This window comes from Ranitomeya imitator, chromosome 5 (assembly GCF_032444005.1).
Source record: "Ranitomeya imitator isolate aRanImi1 chromosome 5, aRanImi1.pri, whole genome shotgun sequence".
Taxonomy (NCBI): domain Eukaryota; kingdom Metazoa; phylum Chordata; class Amphibia; order Anura; family Dendrobatidae; genus Ranitomeya; species Ranitomeya imitator.
Genome location: NC_091286.1, coordinates 50,272,736 through 50,293,859, shown reverse-complemented (window position 1 = coordinate 50,293,859; position 21,124 = coordinate 50,272,736). Strand labels below are relative to the sequence as shown.

Below are 21,124 nucleotides of genomic sequence, written 5' to 3'. Positions count from 1 at the left end.
TCTAAATAGTGCTGACTCCTGGGTTCCAGTCTGTTCGATCCACGATACAAAAGTAAATTTTGGCAGTTCCACCTCTGGAAAGGGACACGCCCATGCAGCAGTTTCAAAACATTCTTGAAGACAATCTTGACAGTGCTTTTCCCTAAGTCAGCAGTGACGCACACAGTTTGCATCACAGTGATATAATACCAACCCCGGGAACAATGAGTTGTCAACCCAAAAACATTAGCCGTCTTGCAGCGCTGGAGTCATTCTGGGTTCCAAACCCACCAAGGACAGCATCTGCAAGGAGTTTGTATGTTCTTCCCATGTTTGTGAGGGTTTCCTTCAAGTACTTATTTTTCTTCCCACACTCCAAAGACATACTGATAGGAAATTTACATTGTGAGACGAGTGTTGAGCGATACCTTCCGATATTCATAAGTATAGTATCGGATTGAATCAGCCGATATCCAAAAAATATCAGATGTCACCGATACCCGATACCAATGCAAGTCAATGGGACAAAAATATCGGAATGTAAATAAGCCCTTTCTGTCCTTCTACATCCTGTTCCGGAGGGGGGGAGAGTGTAGGCGGTGCGTGGGCAGACACTGTGCATGTCTGTGTGTGCGGGCACAGTCTGTGCGGGCCTGCCGGGGATCTGTATGGGCCTCTCGGGGCTCTGTGCGGGCTGCCAGGGCTCTGTGCGTGCCTGCCGGGGTGTTCTGTGCGTGCCTGCCGGGGATCTGTGCGTGCCTGCCGGGGATCTGTGCGGGCTACCGGGGCTCTGTGCGGGCCTGCTGTGGCTCTGTGCAGGCTGCTGGGGGTCTGTGCGTGCCTGCCGGGGCTCTGTGTGGGCTGCCGGGGCTCTGTGTGTGCCTGCCGGGGCTCTGTGTGGGCTGCCGGAGCTCTGTGCGGGCTGCCGGGGCTCTGTGCGGGCTGCTTGGGGTCTGTGTGTGCCTGCCGGAGCTCTGTGCGGGCTGCCGGGGCTCTGTGCGTGCCTGCCGGGGCTCTGTGCGGGCTGCCGGGGCTCTGTGCGGGCCTGCCGGGGCTCTGTGCGGGCCTGCCGGGGGTCTGTGCGTGCCTGCCAGGGCTCTGTGCGGGCTGCCGGGGGTCTGTGTGTGCCTGCCGGGGCTCTGCGTGGGCTGCCGGGGCTCTGTGTGTGCCTGCCGGGGCTCTGTGCGGGCTGCCGGGGCTCTGTGCGTGCCTGCCGGGGCTCTGTGCAGGCTGCCGGGACTCTGTGCGTGCCTGCCAGGGCTCTGTGCGGGCTGCCGTGGCTCTGTGCGGGCTGCCGGGGGTCTGTGCGTGCCTGCCGGGGCACTGTGCGGGCTGCTGGGCTGTCTGTGCGTGCCTGCCAGGGCTCTGTGTGGGCTGCCAGGGCTCTGTGCGTGCCTGCCGGGGCTCTGTGCGGGCTGCCAGGGCTCTGTGCGGGCCTGCCTGGGCTCTGTGTGGGCTTCCGGGGCTCTGTACGGGCTGCCGAGGGTCTGTGCGTGCCTGCCAGGGTTCTGTGCAGGCTGCCGGGGGTCTGTGCGTGTCTGCCGGGGCTCTGTGCGGGCTGCCGGGGGTCTGTGCATGCCTGCCGGGGTTCTGTGCGGGCTGCCGGGGCTCTGTGCATGTCTGATGGGGCTCTGTGCGGGCTGCTGGGGCTCTGTGTGGGCTGTCGGGGGTCTGTGCGTGTCTGATGGGGCTCTGTGCGGGCTGCCGGAGCTCTGTGCGGGCCTGCCGGGGCTCTGTGCGTGTCTGATGGGGCTCTGTGTGGGCTGCCAGAGCTCTGTGCGGGCCTGCTGGGGCTCTGTGCGGGCTGCTGGGGCTCTGTGTGGCCTGCCGGGGGTCTGTGCGTGCCTGCCGGGGGTCTGTGCGGGCTGCCGGGGGTCTGTGCGTGCCTGCCAGGGCTCTGTGCGGGCTACCGGGGGTCTGTGCATAACAACCATAATCCTCTATGAGGTATACCAAGCAGAGGATAAGAAGTGAAGAGAACAAGAATAAACGTAAAATAACTATTTATTGATACAAAAATTAAAAGCAAGGGGGACACAAAAATACATATAAAAAAGAAAACAAATGGGACCTCCAAGTGGTACCGGGAGAGAAGAGCCGATCAAAATTATAAAATGTTATATATGCCGCATGAAAAATGTCTCCCTCTCAAATGCGGGTTAATTAATGTTCTGTCAAATACACGTGTTACTGTACAAATATGGCTAACTGACGTAACAGGAAAAACATAAACAGCCTTATAGAGCCATCATATACATAGTGTATACAGTGACACAACCCGAGAGCTGAGTGATAGTAAGGGGTATTTTCAAAGTACAAAGAACCGCTGGTGCTTGACAAGCTACTCAAGAGGCTAATACAAAAATCCCTATATAATAACAGCATCGGTGGTTGTAAACGGTAGATGGCAATGAATAAAGTGGATATTGCTACCTGTGCAGAGCCGCAGAGAAAATAGGGGCAAGTGCCCTGTGCAGAGCCGTGGGGGAGATAGGGAACAGTGTCCTGGAATCAAGCGGGCATATAGCAGTATGTGGCTGCGCTCTCCCGACGCCCGACGAGCGCCGTTTCGCAAAGATGCTTCTTCCGGCTGCCGGGGGTCTGTGCATGCCTGCCGGGGCTCTGTGCGGGCTGCCGGGGCTCTGTGCGTGTCTGATGGGGCTCTGTGCGGGCTGCTGGGGCTCTGTGTGGGCTGTCGGGGGTCTGTGCGTGTCTGATGGGGCTCTGTGCGGGCTGCCGGAGCTCTGTGCGGGCCTGCCGGGGCTCTGTGCGTGTCTGATGGGGCTCTGTGTGGGCTGCCAGAGCTCTGTGCGGGCCTGCTGGGGCTCTGTGCGGGCTGCTGGGGCTCTGTGTGGCCTGCCGGGGGTCTGTGCGTGCCTGCCGGGGGTCTGTGCGGGCTGCCGGGGGTCTGTGCGTGCCTGCCAGGGCTCTGTGCGGGCTACCGGGGGTCTGTGCATGCCTGCTGGGGCTCTGTGCGGGCTGCTGGGGGTCTGTGCGTGCCTGCCGGGGCTCTGTGCGGGCTGCCGGGGGTCTGTGCGTGCCTGCTGGGGCTCTGTGCGGGCTGCTGGGGGTCTGTGCATGCCTGCCAGGGCTCTGTGCGGTCTGCCGGGGGTCTGTGCGTGCCTGCTAGGGCTCGATGCGGGCTGCCGGGGCTCTGTGCGGGCTATACATACAGATATACAAAACACACTGGCTTCAGGGATCAAAATGATAAGTGATGGTGAGTATGTAATCTATGCTATATGTACTGTATGTCTATATGTATGTAATGTATGAATGTATTGTATGTAGTATGTATGTATGTAGTATGTTGTATGTATGTATGTTGTATATATGTAGTATGTATGAATGTATTGTATGTAGTATGTATGCAGTATATATGTAGTATGTATGTAGTATGTATGTATGCAGTATGTAGTATGTATGTATGTATGTATGTATGTAGTATGTATGTATGCAGTATGTAGTATGTATGTATGTATGTATGTATGTAGTATGTATGTAGGTAGTATGTATGTAGTATGTAGTATGTTGTATGTATGTATGTATGTAGTATGTATGTATGTATGTAGTATTTTGTTTTTTTTTACATTCAACACATTAGCCGGATGATGGGACTACTACTGTCCCATCATTGGCTAATGTGTCAATCACTGCCATTGTAGTATCAGGCATAGCCCGATGGGACTTGTAGTCCCAACGGACGATGCCTGCACACAAACACAAAGACCCCCGGCAGGCGGCACAGACCCCCGATAGGCCGCACAGACCCTGGCAGACCCGCACAGAGCCCCGGCAGGCCCACACAGACCCTCGGCAGGCCACACAGACCCCCGGCAGGCCCGCAAAGACCCCGGCAGGCCGCACAGCCCCCCGGCAGGCCCATAGAGACCCCGGCAGGCCCGCACAGACCCCCACGGTCACGCTCAGACCCCGTCGGCACATACAGACACGCAGTCTCTGCCCACGCACCGCCCACACTCCATTATAATGCATCATTGCACTATAGGAACTTCTGATTCCGGTATCCGATATCTTAAAAGTATCGGAACTCAGTATCGGAAATCCGATACAGTGAATATCGGCCGATACACGATATTTGCAGTATAGGAATGCTCAACACTAGTCATTAGACAACACACCTGATTTACTTAATTGGTAGTTGGCTCTCAAGCCTGAACAGTTTGGAGTAGGACAACATGTATAAAAAGTATCATGTGATCAAAATACAACTTGCCTAATACTTCTGCACAGAGTGTAGAAGACCTCCTCACCTCAGTAAGAAGAGATGTAAAGTTCTCCTTGTAGCATGGGTCTAGCAGGGTAAACAACCAGTACTCTTTCTTGGTTAGGATGAATGTAACACGAAGGTCATGGGAATGGCAGCAGTACATAAAGTCAGCCATATATGCCAAATTCCAAACAGCCAACACTTCCCTGTTTCCATCATGATGACGACTCTCTGTCTCCTCCACCGTCTCTTCTTCCTCATTTCCATCCTCAGCCCATCCACATAGGAGAGACAGGACAAATGTTGTGTGGCTACTAGCCTCTGTTGTGGCTAGCCATCAGCTCCTGTTCCTCCTCTTCCTCCTCAACAGCATCCACCTCCTCATTACCCAATCCGCACTGAGCAGATGAGATGACTGCAAGCTCTGCATTATGTCTTCCTCCATCCCCACCTGCTCCCCATGCAAATCTTCATGTTTAATTGTGAGCAGCGACTGTTTAAGGAAGCAAAGAAGCAGGATACTTGCACTGGCTATGGCGTCATCACCGCTCACCATCTTTGTGAAGTCCTCAAAAGTCTTGGAGAACCAAAGAAATGTCAGACATCCATAACCACTCTTCAGTTGTTATTTGCGGAGGCTAACCTGAATATCAACAGGTGTGTTGCAACTGGTACTCAACTACTGGCCTCTTCTGCTCACAAAGCCTTGCCAGCATGTGCAGTGTGGAGTTTCAGCTTGTGGTGGAATCGCACACTAGTCAGTAAGTTGTCATTTGCATACACAGCTGCAGCACAGCCAGAGTGATGGCAGCTGTAGCCAACTTCTGGATGTGGGCGCTGACAAGGCATACTAAGCTCTGGCAAATCTGGATGTTTTCAGAAACCGCTGAGCTGCCAAGTTGAGCACATATTCCAAACATGGAACGTGTGTGAGCTTGCCAAACTTCACAGCCATGACCAGATTATGCCTATTATCACATACGACCATGCCTGGTTGGAGGTGAAGCAGCAAAAGCCACAGATCTGTCTGGTCTGTCTGGTCACACCTCAAACTGTGTGCAGTTTGTCTCTTAGACAAATAAGTTTCAGCAGAGCCTGTTGCCACTTTGTTGAGGCAGTGCTGCAGGGCATCCAGCTTTCGGCTGATGTGGATGACGTGCTCTGAGATACCATATCGAAGATGAAGGATGATGAGGAGCAGGAGGGGGTGACTAGGCCCCAGCCTCCAGAATGTTCACCCAGTGTGCTGTCAGGGAAATGTAGCATCCCTGGCCAGAAGCGCTTGACCATGTGTCGGTCGTTAAGTGGACAATGTCAGTAAATGCATTGGTAAGGGCACAAATGATGTTCCTGGATATTTGCTGGTACAAGGCGGGGTCCAGGAGAAAAAGTGGTGGCAGGGTACCGAGTACCGAGGAACGGCTGCCACCATGAGTCAGTGAAAATCCTCCGTATCTACTAGCTTAAATGGCAACATTTCCATGACAAGAAACTGGAAATGTGCCCGTTTAGCATTTAGGCCTGTGGGTGGATGGGAACTTTCATTCTCATTCCAAAGCCTGGGGTAGAAACAGCTGAATGCTGGGCTGGGACAAGGATTTGGAAGTCCCTGATGATGGCAAGTCAGAATGTGGAAGCATAGGTGCAGGGCAGGAGGCATCGGTGCTAGTGTTTTGGATAGAGGATTGGGAAGCACCTAGCACAGGGGAAGAGACAATGGTGTCACCCAATGGCACCAATCATGAACCTAGGCGTTCGGCCCACCGTGTTGGGTGCTTAGATGACATGTGCCTGATCCTGCTGGAGGTGGTTAGATTCTTAGGGGTCAGGCCCCTGCTGATCTTGGTATGGTACAGGTCGCAAATGGCCATTTTATTTATCTGAGAACTCTCTTTAAAAATGTCCCAGACTGGGGAATACTTAACTTTTTAACAGAGAAATTCAGGACTGTCGGTGCTCTGCTAAACAGTTGCCCGCCTTCTCACTTTGATCATTCCACTTCCTGTCTGTTTTGGTGCTGCCGATCTCTCCCCTTCAACAATGCTGGCCTTGTTCTGCATGCCAGCTTTCCAGGTTGGGTCAATGACTTCGTCATCCACCACCTCATCTTCCACCACCGTTCCCTGGTCCTCCTGACTTTGTGACTTAACAACAACAAGACTTAGTGGAAACTGTGTCTCATCATCAATTTTCTCCCTCTCATCCCAAACTTGCTGTTCCCCAGCATCATGTTCTTGTAGCTGTGGCTACTCTAAATTTTGTGCATCACTAAACAACATGTCATCCTGCCTTCTTGGAGCATGCAGGTTGAAAGTCTACAATCAAGAAATGTTGTGGTAAAGAGCTCCTCGGAGTGTCCTAGTGTGGGACTCAACATGGTTGGAAGAAGGAGTATCAGGGTGAGGATTAAGTGATCCAGACTTTAGGCTGGTGAGACTGGACCATGTGGAAGACTGGGTGGTGCTGCTAAGCCTGCTGGAAGCATTTTATGTGATCCAATCGACCACTTGTTTTCACTGCTCCAGTTTCATAAGTGGTGTACCATGCCTCCCTTCAAAGTGGGACAGGCCCACTTCTTGTAACTTCTGTAATCTTGCTCTCTAAATAGTCTAAGTACAGGTCAGCAGCATACAACAGAGATGACGCCCGACCAGCCTCACTTTAAATACAGCGGGAGAGCGAATAAAATGTTTTGTATGGGGGTAAACAGGGGGTCAGGAGTCAATATACATGTCAGTGAAATGCAGCACAGAGGTAATAAAGGTGTCAGAATTTGTTGAAAGACTCAAACACTGGTGGTGATAAGTTCCCTTTAAAAATAGACTTGTTTCCACAAAACTGCAACATGGGACAGTAAAATGCAAGTTACAGCAATAAAGGGTGGGCAACCTGGGGGGGGGGTCGTGATTCTGCAGCATTACAGTACATACACACATATATAGTGCATGTGTATATACTGTATATATACTGTATGTACACACACTCACATGCAGTACATATACAGACACATAAGGTGCATATATATACATATATAGATATATACACACAGTATATATATATATATATATATATATGTATATATATATACACATACACAAACTACAGACACATGACTTGCACATATACACACTTTACACATTGAGCATACACATATACACTCACTCCTTTCTGCAGACAGCTGGATTTCGTCATGTGACATTACTTTCTAGGAGCAGGGGATTTCAACTCCATTGCTAGTGGTTGTACACACAGGCCTGAGCCCTCCTCTCACCCTCAGCCCTGCATCCTCCAGCACTGATCCTCTCACCCTCAGCCCTGTATCCTCCAGCACTGATCCTCTGGCCCTCAGGCCTGCCTCCTCCAGAACTGATCCTCTCACCCTCAGCTCTGCATCCCCCAGCACTGATCCTCTCACCCTCAGCCCTGCATCCTCCAGCACTGATCCTCTCACCCTCAGCCCTGCCTCCTCCAGCACTGATCCTCCCACTCTCAGCCCTGCCTCCTCCAGCACTGATCCTCTCACTCTCAGCCCTGCATCCTCCAGCACTGATCTTCACACCCTCAGCCCTGCATCCTCCAGCACTGATCCGCTCTCCCTCAGCCCTGCATCCTCCAGCACTGATCCTCTCACCCTCAGCCCTGCCTCCTCCAGCACTGATCCTCCCACTCTCAGCCCTGCCTCCTCCAGCACTGATCCTCTCACTCTCAGCCCTGCATCCTCCAGCACTGATCTTCACACCCTCAGCCCTGCATCCTCCAGCACTGATCTTCACACCCTCAGCCCTGCATCCTCCAGCACTGATCCGCTCTCCCTCAGCCCTGCATCCTCCAGCACTGATCCTCTCACCCTCAGCCCTGCATCCTCCAGCACTGATCCTCTCATCCTCAGCCCTGCCTCCTACAGCACTGATCCTCTCACTCTCAGCCCTGCATCCTCCAGCACTGATACTCTCACTCTCAGCCCTGCATCCTCCAGCACTGATCCTCTCACCCTCAGCCCTGCATCCTCCAGCACTGATCCTCTCACCCTCAGCCATGCCTCCCCCAGCACTGATACAGCAGAGGAGGGAACACTGCAGCTGCTATTGGAGGAGCTCAGCACTGTAGTCTTCCATCATCTTGTTCTCCTCACAGCACTGGCCCCGCCCACCTCCTCCCATTGGTTTCTGTACTTCCCCTGCTTGATTTCATTGGCTGGGTGCTACAGACAGCAGCTGTGTCTGGTGCGGCCTCTAGGAGAGGTATGTAAATTATCCTCGGCCATGAGCAGGAGCAGGGAGATAGCCCGGGAATAAATGCCTCCCTGCCCCCAGCCCAGCTTACCTCCACTCTTCCTCCTGACTGCCGAATCCTGTCCCACTGCTGATGTTTGCATGAAAAGAGCAGTTGAGGCCGCGCCTCCTTCTCCTGCTCCTGTCACCACATCAAAGGGGCTCCTACAGAGGGAGCGGCCCACGGCAGGTAGCGACCCCTCTGGCAAATGTCAGAACTGCCCGATGGCCGGTCTGGCCCTGGTCGTGGATCGGCGTGTTTCTTGTGATCCAGCAATAGATGTAATCACACCTCGTACTCGGCATCTGCATGCACTATCATCAGCACTTCCTCTTCCCCATCTTTTAATGCACTCTTCACTCATTTTGCAATTGCAAGGTTTCTTGAAACAAAGTATATTTTTAATAAAAGAAAAAATTGGTCCCCTGCAGCAATCAAAGAGGTTTTTTGTGAGTTTACTCCACCATAATGTAACAGAAAGAACGCAAAAGTGTATGGATGACAAATTTAATCCAGAAAATCCAGAAAAATGTTTCAATGCTTTTTCTGAGTTTTAGAGATCAAAGACCATATAACACTGTATGGTTGAGAAATGGAAGCCAAAACATTTTTTAAAAAGCTTTTTATCATTTTTAGAGATTACAGAATTGTTCACAGACCAAATAACACTGTATGGCTGAGAAAGGGAAGCCTACAAAATTTTAAGAGCTTTTGTTCACTTACATGCTATGTGCACACGTTCAGGATTTCTTGCAGAAATTTCCTGAGCAAAACGGGACATTTTCTGCAAGAAATCCGCATGCGTTTTTACCGTGTTTTTGGTGCGTTTTTTGGCAGATTTTTCCGGAGGTTCCCAATGCAATAATATAGTGGGAAATTCGCAAAAATTCTGCAAAATTAATGAACATGCTGCGTTTTTTACCGCGATGCGTTTTTTTCGCGGACAAAAATCATGTGCACAAAAATTGCAGAATGCATTCTAAATGATGGGATGCATAATGTATACATTTTTTTCCGCGTTTTTATAGCGAAAAAACGCGGAAAAAAATGCGAAAAAATCTGCAACGTGTGCACACAGCCTTAGAGATCACAGAAATTGACTCCACACTATGGAATAGTCTACCATTGTGAAATGTAGCCCAGGAAAATATTTAAACAATTTTTGAGTGTGCTATATAACACAAAAAGTACCTCAAAGCACGTAATACTAGATGGATCAAAATATATTAAATTTTCCCAGTACTCACAAAAATTTGCCAACGGACGGCACAGGCTTAATCCCTGTCTATAGACTGTATTCTGTCACTCTTCCCGCTCCTGCGAATCTCTCTCCCTCCCTAGGTTAAATGCAGATTGTATGTGCTGCAAATGATTGGCCCTTAGAAGGACTGCTAGTATGATGGCTCAGCTTCAGCACTAATATCAAAACTACAGGCCTCTGATTCTTTATACTGAAGAACACATGCCTAGACAGACAAGCACTCTTTCTCCAATACGAAGTGTCAAAGAGCTGTGCAATGGCATCAGTGTGCCTGTCCTTTTATAATCAAAGCCAATCACATTAATGCCACAACCAAGATGGCTACGGTACTGCAGTGACTCACAGGCATGCTTTTTGGCTGCGTAACAGGTGCCAAAAGATGCGGGGCGAGGATTTGAGTTTTACATCAAGCACCGCCCATTACTTGCCGCATTACGAGCACATCCGAGCACTGTGATAATCTAGTGATAACAGAGTATCACTGAGTACTTTCGCTCATCCCTAGTCCTGATGTTTAGCTCTCATTGAAGTTAATAGGATCTTAGCTTCAGTACCTGAGATTGGCCACTACCCTGTGTACAGAGCTGTAGTGTTTCAGCTCTGTACATTGTGTGCATCAGACCTCCATGGAAGCAACTGATCAGTGGAAGTTCTCAAGTGTTAGACCTCAGTGATCTGATACTGATTACCTATTCTAATGATAGATCGTCAATATCTAAGACCTGGACCATCTCTATTCTGATTTCAGAGAAAAGCAATCCTATTGAAGGTAGTAAATGACTAGTACAGCTAGTGAGGCAGTTGTGAACATTGAAAATTTCTTTGCCGCTTTAAGTTTCTAGTTTAAGGGAATCTGTCAGCAGGCTCATCTGAGAACAGCAGAAAGTAGGAAAATGAACCCTGATTCCAATGATTTATCATTTAATTTACTGGGTGCAGTGGTTGTGATACAATCAAACTTCTTAGATGCAGCATGTAGCAGAGCTCCAAAAATTGCTCTTGCCCACACCAGAAGCTCTATGTACATTGTCTCTTGACTGTGAGCTGTTTATTAGGAGGGGTGTGGATGGACTAGCTGCACTGTAGTCCTGACAATGATAATCCCCTGGTGATAAAACTTTCATTGTAAGAAAACAACAACACAACCTAATGAATTCAAAACCCTAAAATTCTTTGTCTCAGCTGCTACCTCACGCTGTCCTCAGAGCTGAACGATTCATTTCATGGTCTTCTGTTTTTGGTGCACATTCATCACATATCACAAAATTAATACATCTGCCAAAAAAATGCTTTTTGTGACTTTCTTGAAATATTGGGTCTTTCATTTTTAATTGGACGTACAGTTAGTTACAGAGTTTCGCAAATTTTAAAATGTAAAGTTGTTTTCTGGTGCACAAAATGGCCCAATGTGTACCGGTCCCAGCTTGATTTTAACTGGGAACATTAAGTAAGGTGGAATTCTGGTGCAGTGTGACACAGGCACCATTGTGCAACATTTATCTAGTGCTATGCGCGACGTTAACAAACTGAATTTAAACCAATATAACAAAAATTCAGCTAAGCCAAAGAACAACAATAATAGTACAGTGCTTACTATGTGCAAGAATGCCGAATAAAGAAAGTAGAAGTTTTCTAGCATATTTGACAATGACACAGACTTATAATTGGGTCAAAATGTTGCTGTTTCTGTTTTTGTGATGCCTTAATAAAACAAGTTGATCATTATTAGATGCTAAGGTTACCTTTATGTTTGACTCACCGGGTGAGGTGGATCCTCCAAGCCCAAAATCCGGGTGGGTTTACGGGCAATGGACATTGTTGCAACATATAGCAAAGGCAAACAGGACACGGACAGCTGAGGGACCGGAGACCGCATGCAGGAACATGGGATGTAGGAAGCTGCAAGCAGGCAGAAGATGCACAGGAAACCGCAGGCAGGCAGGTGGGATGTGGAAATCTGCTGGCAGGTGGAGTGCAGGATACCGCAGGCAGTCAGAAAATTTCTAGGAGACTGCAGGACAGGACAGTGCAGACATAAGCTGAGTAGGTCAAGGTTTATAGAGTAAGCCGGAGTCTAGCAACACCGAATGCTTAATACCAAGACACAGGTGTGACTCTTCATGAGCTTTTTATAGGCCTGGACGGATGCTCACATGGGATCTTGCTGGGCCTTCTGTAAATCTAGAGTACAACGGAGTCTAATGGACCAGGGTAAGGGAAGCAAGGCACGGATTCGGGGCTGGTGTGCAAAACTTCATTTACTTAGATTTTGCTTGGGAAAAGGGATCATTCTATGATTGCCATTCGTACATCAACATGGTATTTCAGCTTAACATTGTCTCAACGCTATTACGTTTCCAACAACCAACCCTTTTAGTCCAGCAAAGTCTGGCTTGTCCTTCTGAGACAATGTGTTTATTTGGTTATTTACAACTACGCTAAATATATTTTTATTGGACAGTGAACAGTTCACCCAGGGTTGTAAGCAAAGAAAAAAATGTACAATTTTTATCTCCAAATGTACTTCACCAAGGACAATAGGACATGAATAAGCACAAGCTGAGATAGCAAATAAACATATCCAGTACTTTACATTTTTATGTTTGTAAATTCTTGAATACACTTATTGAAAATGCCATCTACTTTCTTCTAGGTCATTGTCCCAATTCTCCTTTAAAGTCATTCCACCTGAAGTATTTGAGAATTTTCACCAAGACATCTTTAAAATGTAAGTGTTTTTACTGGAAAAGCGTATAATTATTCTGTTAAAGTATTGACTTATATTGAATCCGGCTCACGTGTTGAGGAAAGGATTAGGTGAAGAAGCTGTAACTGTAATGAAACTACAACTATTGATCATTCGCTAAGAACATGTAAATTTGTAAGTCATCTTCTCCAATGGTTCATGGGATTGAGTGTCGTTATCATGTATCGGGTCTACAGTAAATCACCAGTCAAAAATGGAAAATTGCTAATATTGTATAATATCTCACTTATTTGTGGCTTTGTGCTCCTTATATTGATTGTTAGTTTTATTTATTTTATTCCCTTATATAGTGCCATTAATTTCCCCAGCACTTTATAGAGATCACTGTCCCTATTGGTGCTCATAATCTAAAATTCCCTATCAGTATGTGTGTGGAGTGTGGGAGGAAACTGGAAAACCCGGAGGAAACACATGTAAACACCGGGAGATCTTATAGACTCCTTGCAGATGTGGTCCCTGGTGGGATTTGAACCCTGGATGCAGCACTGCATGTATGGCTAGGAAAGTGCTAGCCACCATGCTGCTCCATTACAGTATGGATTCTACCATGCAGCAGTTAGTGGCGGTGATCTTCATGATTTACCTTTTTCAAACTATGAAATCAGACTATTTATCTTTTTTTATAAGGGAAAAAGTTTACAACCCTATCCTAAAGGAGATCTAATTTTACTTTTCGGTTAATAAAGTTATTAGCTCATAACTTTGTAGCTTTGTTGTAACATATCGCATGGGCTGCAAAACATTCACGCATTACATGATTATATAGCTTTCCAAGCCATACTTAGATAATTGTAAGCCAAAAACTAGTTCCGCCAACAGCTTTCCCCTATGACCTCCCTAAAAACATGCACTGTAGCCTAGGATTAATCACCTGTGCCCTTGTATTTCAGCGTAATGAAGGAGAGAACTTCTGCCAGACTCATCTAAAGTTATAAAACAAATCTGCCGTTGACTATGTTTAGGGATAAAAAAAATACTTAAAAATACAATAATAATAATAATACCATACCATATGTTTAAATGAGATTTTTATAAATCTAAATTTTATTCCATGCAACCTCTGGACATTTCTTACATAACTCTTACATATTTATTAGTGATGATGAGCGAGTGCTCAATACTCGAACGAGCAACAGGATGCTCGGGCACTCTCGGTACTCGATCAAGAATGCCTGGTGCTCGAGCACCATGCTCGAGTCCCCGTCCTCATGTTTTTCCGCTGTTTTTCAAAAACTAAACATGAGGGAAATGCCTGCCAATCATAATAATGCTGTAGCCATGTTGACTACTGGCATTACTGTGATTAGCCAGCCACAACACTTCACTGCATCTATATAAAACCCAGTGGCACAATGCTTGCACACTGTACCCCAAAAACAGAGTAGGTATAGCTGCGGTAGAACGGAAAGTTTGCATTATACAGGGTTTATATTGCCTTACAGTTCATCCTGCAGAAACGTATAACCAAATAGTCCTTTTCAGGACTCCATCTATTCTATTCAATATATGCTTCCACTATGTTTCCCAGCACCACCCTGCTCTTCCACATGGTCCAGTCTCACTAGCCAAGAGTCTGGAGCACATAGTCCTCACCCTGATCCTCCTTTCTCACACCATGATGAGTCCTAGGAGACAAGCGATCCCAAACTTGGACACTCCAAGATGCTCTTCACATTTTGATTTATTGATTGTGGCTTCTCGCCCTGCACGTTACCAGTGCGACACGAGGAGATGTTGTGTAGTGATGCCCAAATATTTGAGCAGCCTTGGTTAGTACAAGATCACGGTAGGGAACAGCAATTAGCACCTCAAGAGGTATATGATAATGAGACACACTTGCCAACAAGGCATGTTATTAAGTCAACAAGTCAGGAGGAGGACCAGAGTGTGGAAGTGGAAGACAAGATGGTGGACTATAAAATCACCGACTTGGGAAGGTGCCATGCAGAGCAAGCACACCAGTGTAGAGGAGGAGGGATCTGCAGCACCGCCACAGACAGGGAAAATCAGTGAGGTGTCCAGAGGGAGAAGGAGGGTAACTCTTCCTGAAAGAACACACACGGTAAGATCCTAGACCAAGGGTTAGGTGTTCCTCAGTCTGGCGATTTTTTTACAGAAAGTGAGGATTACAAGAAAACAGTCATTTTCAACCTATGCTCTACCAATATCAGCAGGGGCCTGACCACTACAAGCCTGAACACCACCAGCATGCTCAGGCACATGTCATCCAAGCACCCAAGTAGGTGGGCCGAATGCCTGGGTCCACAATCAGTGTCTTCCCAATCTCCTACACAGAACGCAGGCATGGATGCCTCCTGCCCTGAACCTGTCATTGCACATTTGCAACCACAATCAGTAACCATGCCTACTTCCTTGCTTGAGCACAACGTTCAGCTGTCCCTACCCCCAGGCCTTGGAATGAAAGCGGAAATACGCAGCGACCCACCCACAGGCCAAAACACTAAATGGGCACATTTTCAGACTGTTTGCCCTGGAAATGTTGCTGTTTAGGCTTGTGGACACTGAGGTTTTCTGCCACCTCATAGTGGTGGCTATCCCTCAGTACTCGGTCTCCAGCCACCACTATTTCTCCTGTTGTGCCATCCCGTATTACACCAGCACGTGTCTGATAAGATTGCCCATGCCCTGACTGACACAGTTACTGGGAAGGTCCTCTTAACCACCGACATGTGGACAGGTGCTTGTGGCCAGGGATGCTACATTTTCCTGACGCCACACTGAGTGAAACCTTGTGGAGGCCGGACCAAGTCGGATCCTTGGACGTCACATATGCTACTAACGCCTAGAATTGCGGGCACTAGTTCCGTCAGGGTTTCCCCCACTTCCTACACAAGTCTTTGCACCCCCTCATCTTCCTAATCTTCCTTCTACAAATTATCGTCCATATCGATCACAAGCTGGAAGCACTGCAGCTCTTCCTCAGTGAAGCGGCAACAGGCTCTGCTGAAACTAATTTGTCTAGGTGACAAACAGCACACCGCCGCAGAGCTTTTGAAAAGTCTACAGACCAGACAGATCTGTGGCCCTCGCCGCTGAACCTAAAACCAGGCATGCCTGTGTGTGATACTGGCCATAACCTGGTGGCAGCTCTGAAGCTTGACAAGCTGGCACACGTACCATTCCTGGCCCACATGCTCAATTTAATGGTTCAGCACTTTCTGAAAACCTATCCAGATTTGCCTAGGCTAATTGTGAAGATATGCTGTGTGTGCACCCATTTCCACAAATGAGTTACAGCTGCTACTGGTCTGCCAGTGTTACAGCAGCACTTGCAAGTGCCACTTCATCCAATGGTTTGTGACCTGACCACACACTGGAACTCAACATTACATATGTTGACAAGGCTTTGTGAGCAGCAGAGGCCAGTAGTTTAATACCAGTTACAACATGTCCATGGGTATTCCGGTTAGCCTCTGCACATAAGAATCGATGAGTGAGAATGGATGTCTTACATCTGTGCAGTTCTCCAAAACTTTATGGAATCAACCAAGATGGTGAGTGACAATGATGCCATAATCAGTGTAACCATCCAGCTCCTTTGTCAACTCAAATGCTCACTGCTCACAATTAAAGAGAAAGCTTTGCAGTCGGACCAGATGGAGATGGTAGAAGAAAATACACCGGGTGATACTCCCCAGCCCAGCCTCATCTCATCTTCTCAACTTAGATAGGGTGATAATGAAGAGAAGGAGACTGAGTAGGAGGAGAACAGGAGATGGTTGCCTGCGCTACAGAGGGTACTACTAACACCAGCTACTCATCTATTTGATGTGGATGTCCTGAAGAGGAGGAGATGCAGAGTCATCCTCCTGGTGGGGACAGGGAAGTCTTGTCTGGTGGGAGTCTGGCAGACTTTCCTGTGACCCTCACGTAATACGCATTTTGGACAATGCTGATTACTGGTTGCTCACACTTCTCGACCCACACTACAGGGAGAACTTTCCATCTCCTTTCTGCAGCGGAGAGTGCTATAAAAATGGTGCAATACCAGAAGGCTGAACAATTTGTCAAAAAATTCCCATCTCACAATGCTTGCAGCAGAGGTCAGAGTTCTTTGGAAAACCAAGGAGTAGAGACAAGGGAGACAAACAGAAGTTCTAAAAGAGACAGGTGAACACTATCAAAGGTCTGGGACAGTTTCATTAGACCTTCCCAGCGCACAGGCCTTGATGCGCTGGGCAGTCTGACAAGGAGGGAAAATTTTTGGAAGATGGTGAAGGAGTACCTAGCTGGCCCCCTAGCTGGCCCTACCAGCATCTACCATCATTCCTTTGTGCCATACAATTATTGAGTATCCAAGCTGGACACGTGGCATGAATTGGCCCTCTACTCTTTGGAGGTGCTGGCCTGCCCTGCCCTAGCATTTTGTGTGAGTGGGTTTTTAGTGCCACCAGGGAATAATAACTGATAGGCGCATCTGCTTGCCAACTGAAAATGATGACAGGCTGACTTTTCAACAAAATGAACAAGGCCTGGATTTCCCCAGACTTCTCAACCCCACTGGATGACAACAGCAGAACATAAAGTCAACTAAAATATTCCTTTTTTATGGTGTATATACATAAACCCCTTTCTACCCAAACAAGGTATACAGTTCTTGTTTTCTAATTTTTTGCATCCTCCTCTTCCACCATATCTTCAGGGCCATGATTCGACCCTTGCTCTTAATTTTTCCAGGGTGTATATGATGCCCTACAATATAATTATTACAGTTGCTATTATCTAGTTGCTGGAGAAGAGATAATTTAGCATTCGAGGCATATAGGCAGGGTTTATTGCCTTACAGTCCATGCTGCTGCAAGCTAAATCCAAAAGTCCTTATTAGGTCTATATCTATTCTTTTCCCTAGTAATATAGTAACACAACTGTTACCTGCATTAATTGCAGGTAGAGTTTCTTGAGGAGGTATAGTACAGTACTAGAGGCATATATGCAGGATTTATTGACTTAATTCAATATGTTTCCTGCTGCCTCAAGCTTAAAGGGAACCTGTCAGCAGCTTTGGCCAATATAAGATACAGCCACTACCTTTCAGGGCTTATACAGTATACAGCATTCTATAATGCTGGAAGAACTGAAAAATAAGTTTTATTATACTCACCTGCGGGGCGGTCCAGTCCGATGGGTGTCGGTGGCCTTGATCTGGTGCCTCCCATCTTCTTATGATCACCGCCCTCCTCCTTGCTTCTTGTGGATGATATGACCCTACATCATACACACAGGCTCCCTGACATTGCTCTCCTGCGCAGGTGTACTTCTCTGCCCTGTTGATGGCAGAGCACAGTACTGCTGTGCGCAGGTGCTGGAAAAGGTCAAAGAGCCCCGGCACCTACGCACTGCTATACTTTGTTCTACCGTCAACAGGGTAGAGAAGTACATGTGCGCAGGAGTTCGATGCCGGGGAGCCTGTGTGGATGATGAAGGGTCTCGTTATCCACAAGAAACAAGCAGGAGGATGGCATCACAAAAAGATGGGAGGCGCCGGACCAAGACCAGCGACACCCATCGGACTGGATCGTCCCATAGGTGAGTATATAAAAAGTTATTTTTCTTCTCATGCAGGTCGGGTTGGGGGCAGATATACAGCATTTTAGAATGCTCTATATCAGCCCTGTAAGTTGATAGCCATAACTTATATCGGCTAAAACTGCTGACAGGTTCCCTTTAAAACAAAAGTCCTTTTCAGGGCTACATATTTTATTTTCCCAAATAATACCATAAAGTTTTGCAGGCATTTATTATCTAGCTAATTTAAAATGTGCAATGCGTGTGGTAAGGGAAGGGGAAGTGGACATCCTGCTGATGGTGGTGCCCGCAGAGACAATGGCCGTGGGCCAGAGCAAATTGTGCCAGCTGCGAGAGTGGGTCTAGGTGTCCAACTCTTTTAAAAATTGTCAAAAAAATTTTCTGAGGCCCTCTTCTATATGTCTTTCGGGGTGTATTACAATTCCTCCTTCAAATTGTTGCTAGACTTTGCACTAAGTGCTTAGGCTTTAGCAGTGTAGGCGTCCCACTGTGCATGTAGGTCCTCCTCTTCTGGGGCCGATCCGCTGACGCCCTGCCAGTCACTTTCTTCAACTGAACTCCCGTGACCCTCTCCTCTTCAGTTGTTACAGTGAATGCGGTCTTCTCCATCCCATCGTTGTTTTGGGGTGTTCATTAAATTTTTACTACAGCAGTGTTGGTAGGAGCTTCACCTTCCACGTAATCTTCACTCAGAACGTCAACAGCTTTAGTTTCATTCAAGTGAAGTGCTTGTTTTTTCCCATCTTGTTTTATTTCTCGTTGTCTCATGTCAGTGTCATTTGATGGAAATGAGTGTTCTTTCTTGTCACATAAATATCTTCCACAGTCAACAACATGATATTTTCTTTCCATGAATTCATTGACAAATCCTGTATCTTGTACAATCATTTGAAAATGAAATAAAAATGTATTCTGATGCCCTCCTTTGTGTGTCTTCTTGGGTGTACTGCAATCCCTTCTTTAAATTTTTACTAGGCCTTAGACTGCCGTCACACTAGCAGTATTTGGTCAGTATTTTACATCAGTATTTGTAAGCCAAAACCAGGAGTGGGTGATAAATGCAGAAGTGGTGCATATGTTTCTATTATACTTTTCCTTTAATTGTTCCTCTCCTGGTTTTGGCTTACAAATACTGATGTAAAATACTGAGCAAATACTGATAGTGTGACGGCAGCCTTAAATTCTAAAAATATTTATTCTGAAACCATCCTCTATGTGTTCCAATTAGTTTATTAAAACTGTACTGCATAATCAAGACCAAAATTAGGTAAAACAAACATGGCCCTTCTGGCAGTATTGGAAAACAGAACAGCTTACATTACAGTCTGTGTGAATGCTGGGTTGCCCGCTCAGGAATAAAAAAACAAGGTTTATTTCTCTTGAACATGAGCACACCTCAAAAGATAAATATTCCAAGTGCCTATCGACATACCCTGCTCTGCTGATCTACTGCATCATTCTGAAACATTCAGTCTCTGAGAAATCCTGCAAATCATAACAGGGCTGAATGGGTTTTCCACTAAACTGATATTAATGACCTTTACTTAGGTTAAGTCATCATTATCAGATCTGTCACTATCAGATCCCATCAGCTGCCGCCTGCTCTTGCTGTTAATAGTTGAATACAGTTCTCAACATTGTCTCCTTCTAGTTCTGATCGCAGTGCCAGCAGGGGAACGTGACATGAGTTGTCTTCACTTCAGCACCCGGGAAAAGGTAACAGTGTGAACAGTACCTCTGATTCCCAGGCACAGGTACGTGTCACACTGATGACACAAGGATGTCAACAGTGTGCATGTGTGTGGGACGATTTGCGGCCAGTGCTGCTACTGGAAACACTGATGTTTGAAAGACCCCTTAGTGAACTCGGTCATTTACCAAAATTTGACAACTTTAGGAAAAATGCTCGGGAACCTGAACACAAATCCAAATGAGCTACGTTCATGCCGAATTTGAGAATAGCGAACGTTTGCTGAATAAGTTTGCTCATCTCTAATCATGACAAAGGGTTTTTTTTCTTTTTTTCTTTTCTGTATATTCAGTCTGCTAACACTAAGTACATCTAAAAACTTTCCAGCTGATTGTAGGCTTTGCATCACTTTTTCTTCACCCTTGTATTAACAGAGAAATGTACAGAAGATTAGAAGCTGATAATCCAGAGAGGAAAAATATTGTTTTCACATGTTAATTCTCTCCACCCATAAAGCTCTCCATCATTGACAGTTTGTAAAATGATCCTTTTTATTCCCATACTGATGGTATCTGGCTGAAAATTATTTAATGGGATTATTTTACTTATATTATTTCTGTTAACTTTAACCCCTTAATCCCATATGACGTACTATCCCGTCCAGGTGACCTGGGACTTAATTCCCATGGACGGGATAGTACGTCATATGCGATCGGCCGCGCTCACGGGGGGAGCGCGGCCGATCGCGGCCGGGTGTCAGCTGCCTATCGCAGCTGACATCCGGCACTATGTGCCAGGAGCGGTCACGGACCGCTCCCGGCACATTAACCCCCGGCACACCGCGATCAAAGATGATCGCGGTGTGCCGGCGGTGCAGGGAAGCATCGCGCAGGGAGGGGGCTCCCTGCGGGCTTCCCTGAGACGATCGGTACACGGTGATGTGCTCACCGTGTACCGAGCGTCTTCTCCCTGCAGTCCCCGGATCCAAAATGGCCGCCGGGCTGCATCCGGGTCCTGCAGGGAGCACTTCCGGGTCAGGATCAGGCTGCAGCTGCAGCTCTAATCCTGCCCGGCTGTATGTCAGATCACCGATCTGACAGAGTGCTGTAAACACTGTCAGATCGGTGATCTGTGATGTCCCCCCCTGGGACAAAGTGAAAAAGTAAAAAAAAAAATTTCCACACTTGTAAAAAAAAAAATAAAAAAAAAATTCCTAAATAAAGCAGAAAAAAAAAATATTATTCCCATAAATACATTTCTTTACATAAAAAAAAACAATAAAAGTACACATATTTAGTATCGCCGCGTCCGTAACGACCCGACCTATAAAACTGGCCCACTAGTTAACCCCTTCAGTGAACACCGTAAGAAAAAAAA

General features: G+C 47.1%; 1 protein-coding gene across 1 annotated transcript in view; it reads left to right on the top strand.

Moving 5' to 3' along the window:
- The window catches only part of LHCGR (luteinizing hormone/choriogonadotropin receptor), a 200,024-nt gene that overhangs the window by 41,394 nt on the left and 137,506 nt on the right, over nucleotides 1–21,124 (top strand). The window contains exon 2 of the mRNA XM_069767895.1: nucleotides 12,397–12,471. Within this exon, the coding sequence (XP_069623996.1) occupies nucleotides 12,397–12,471 (75 nt within the window). The remainder of the gene's footprint in view (nucleotides 1–12,396; nucleotides 12,472–21,124) is intronic.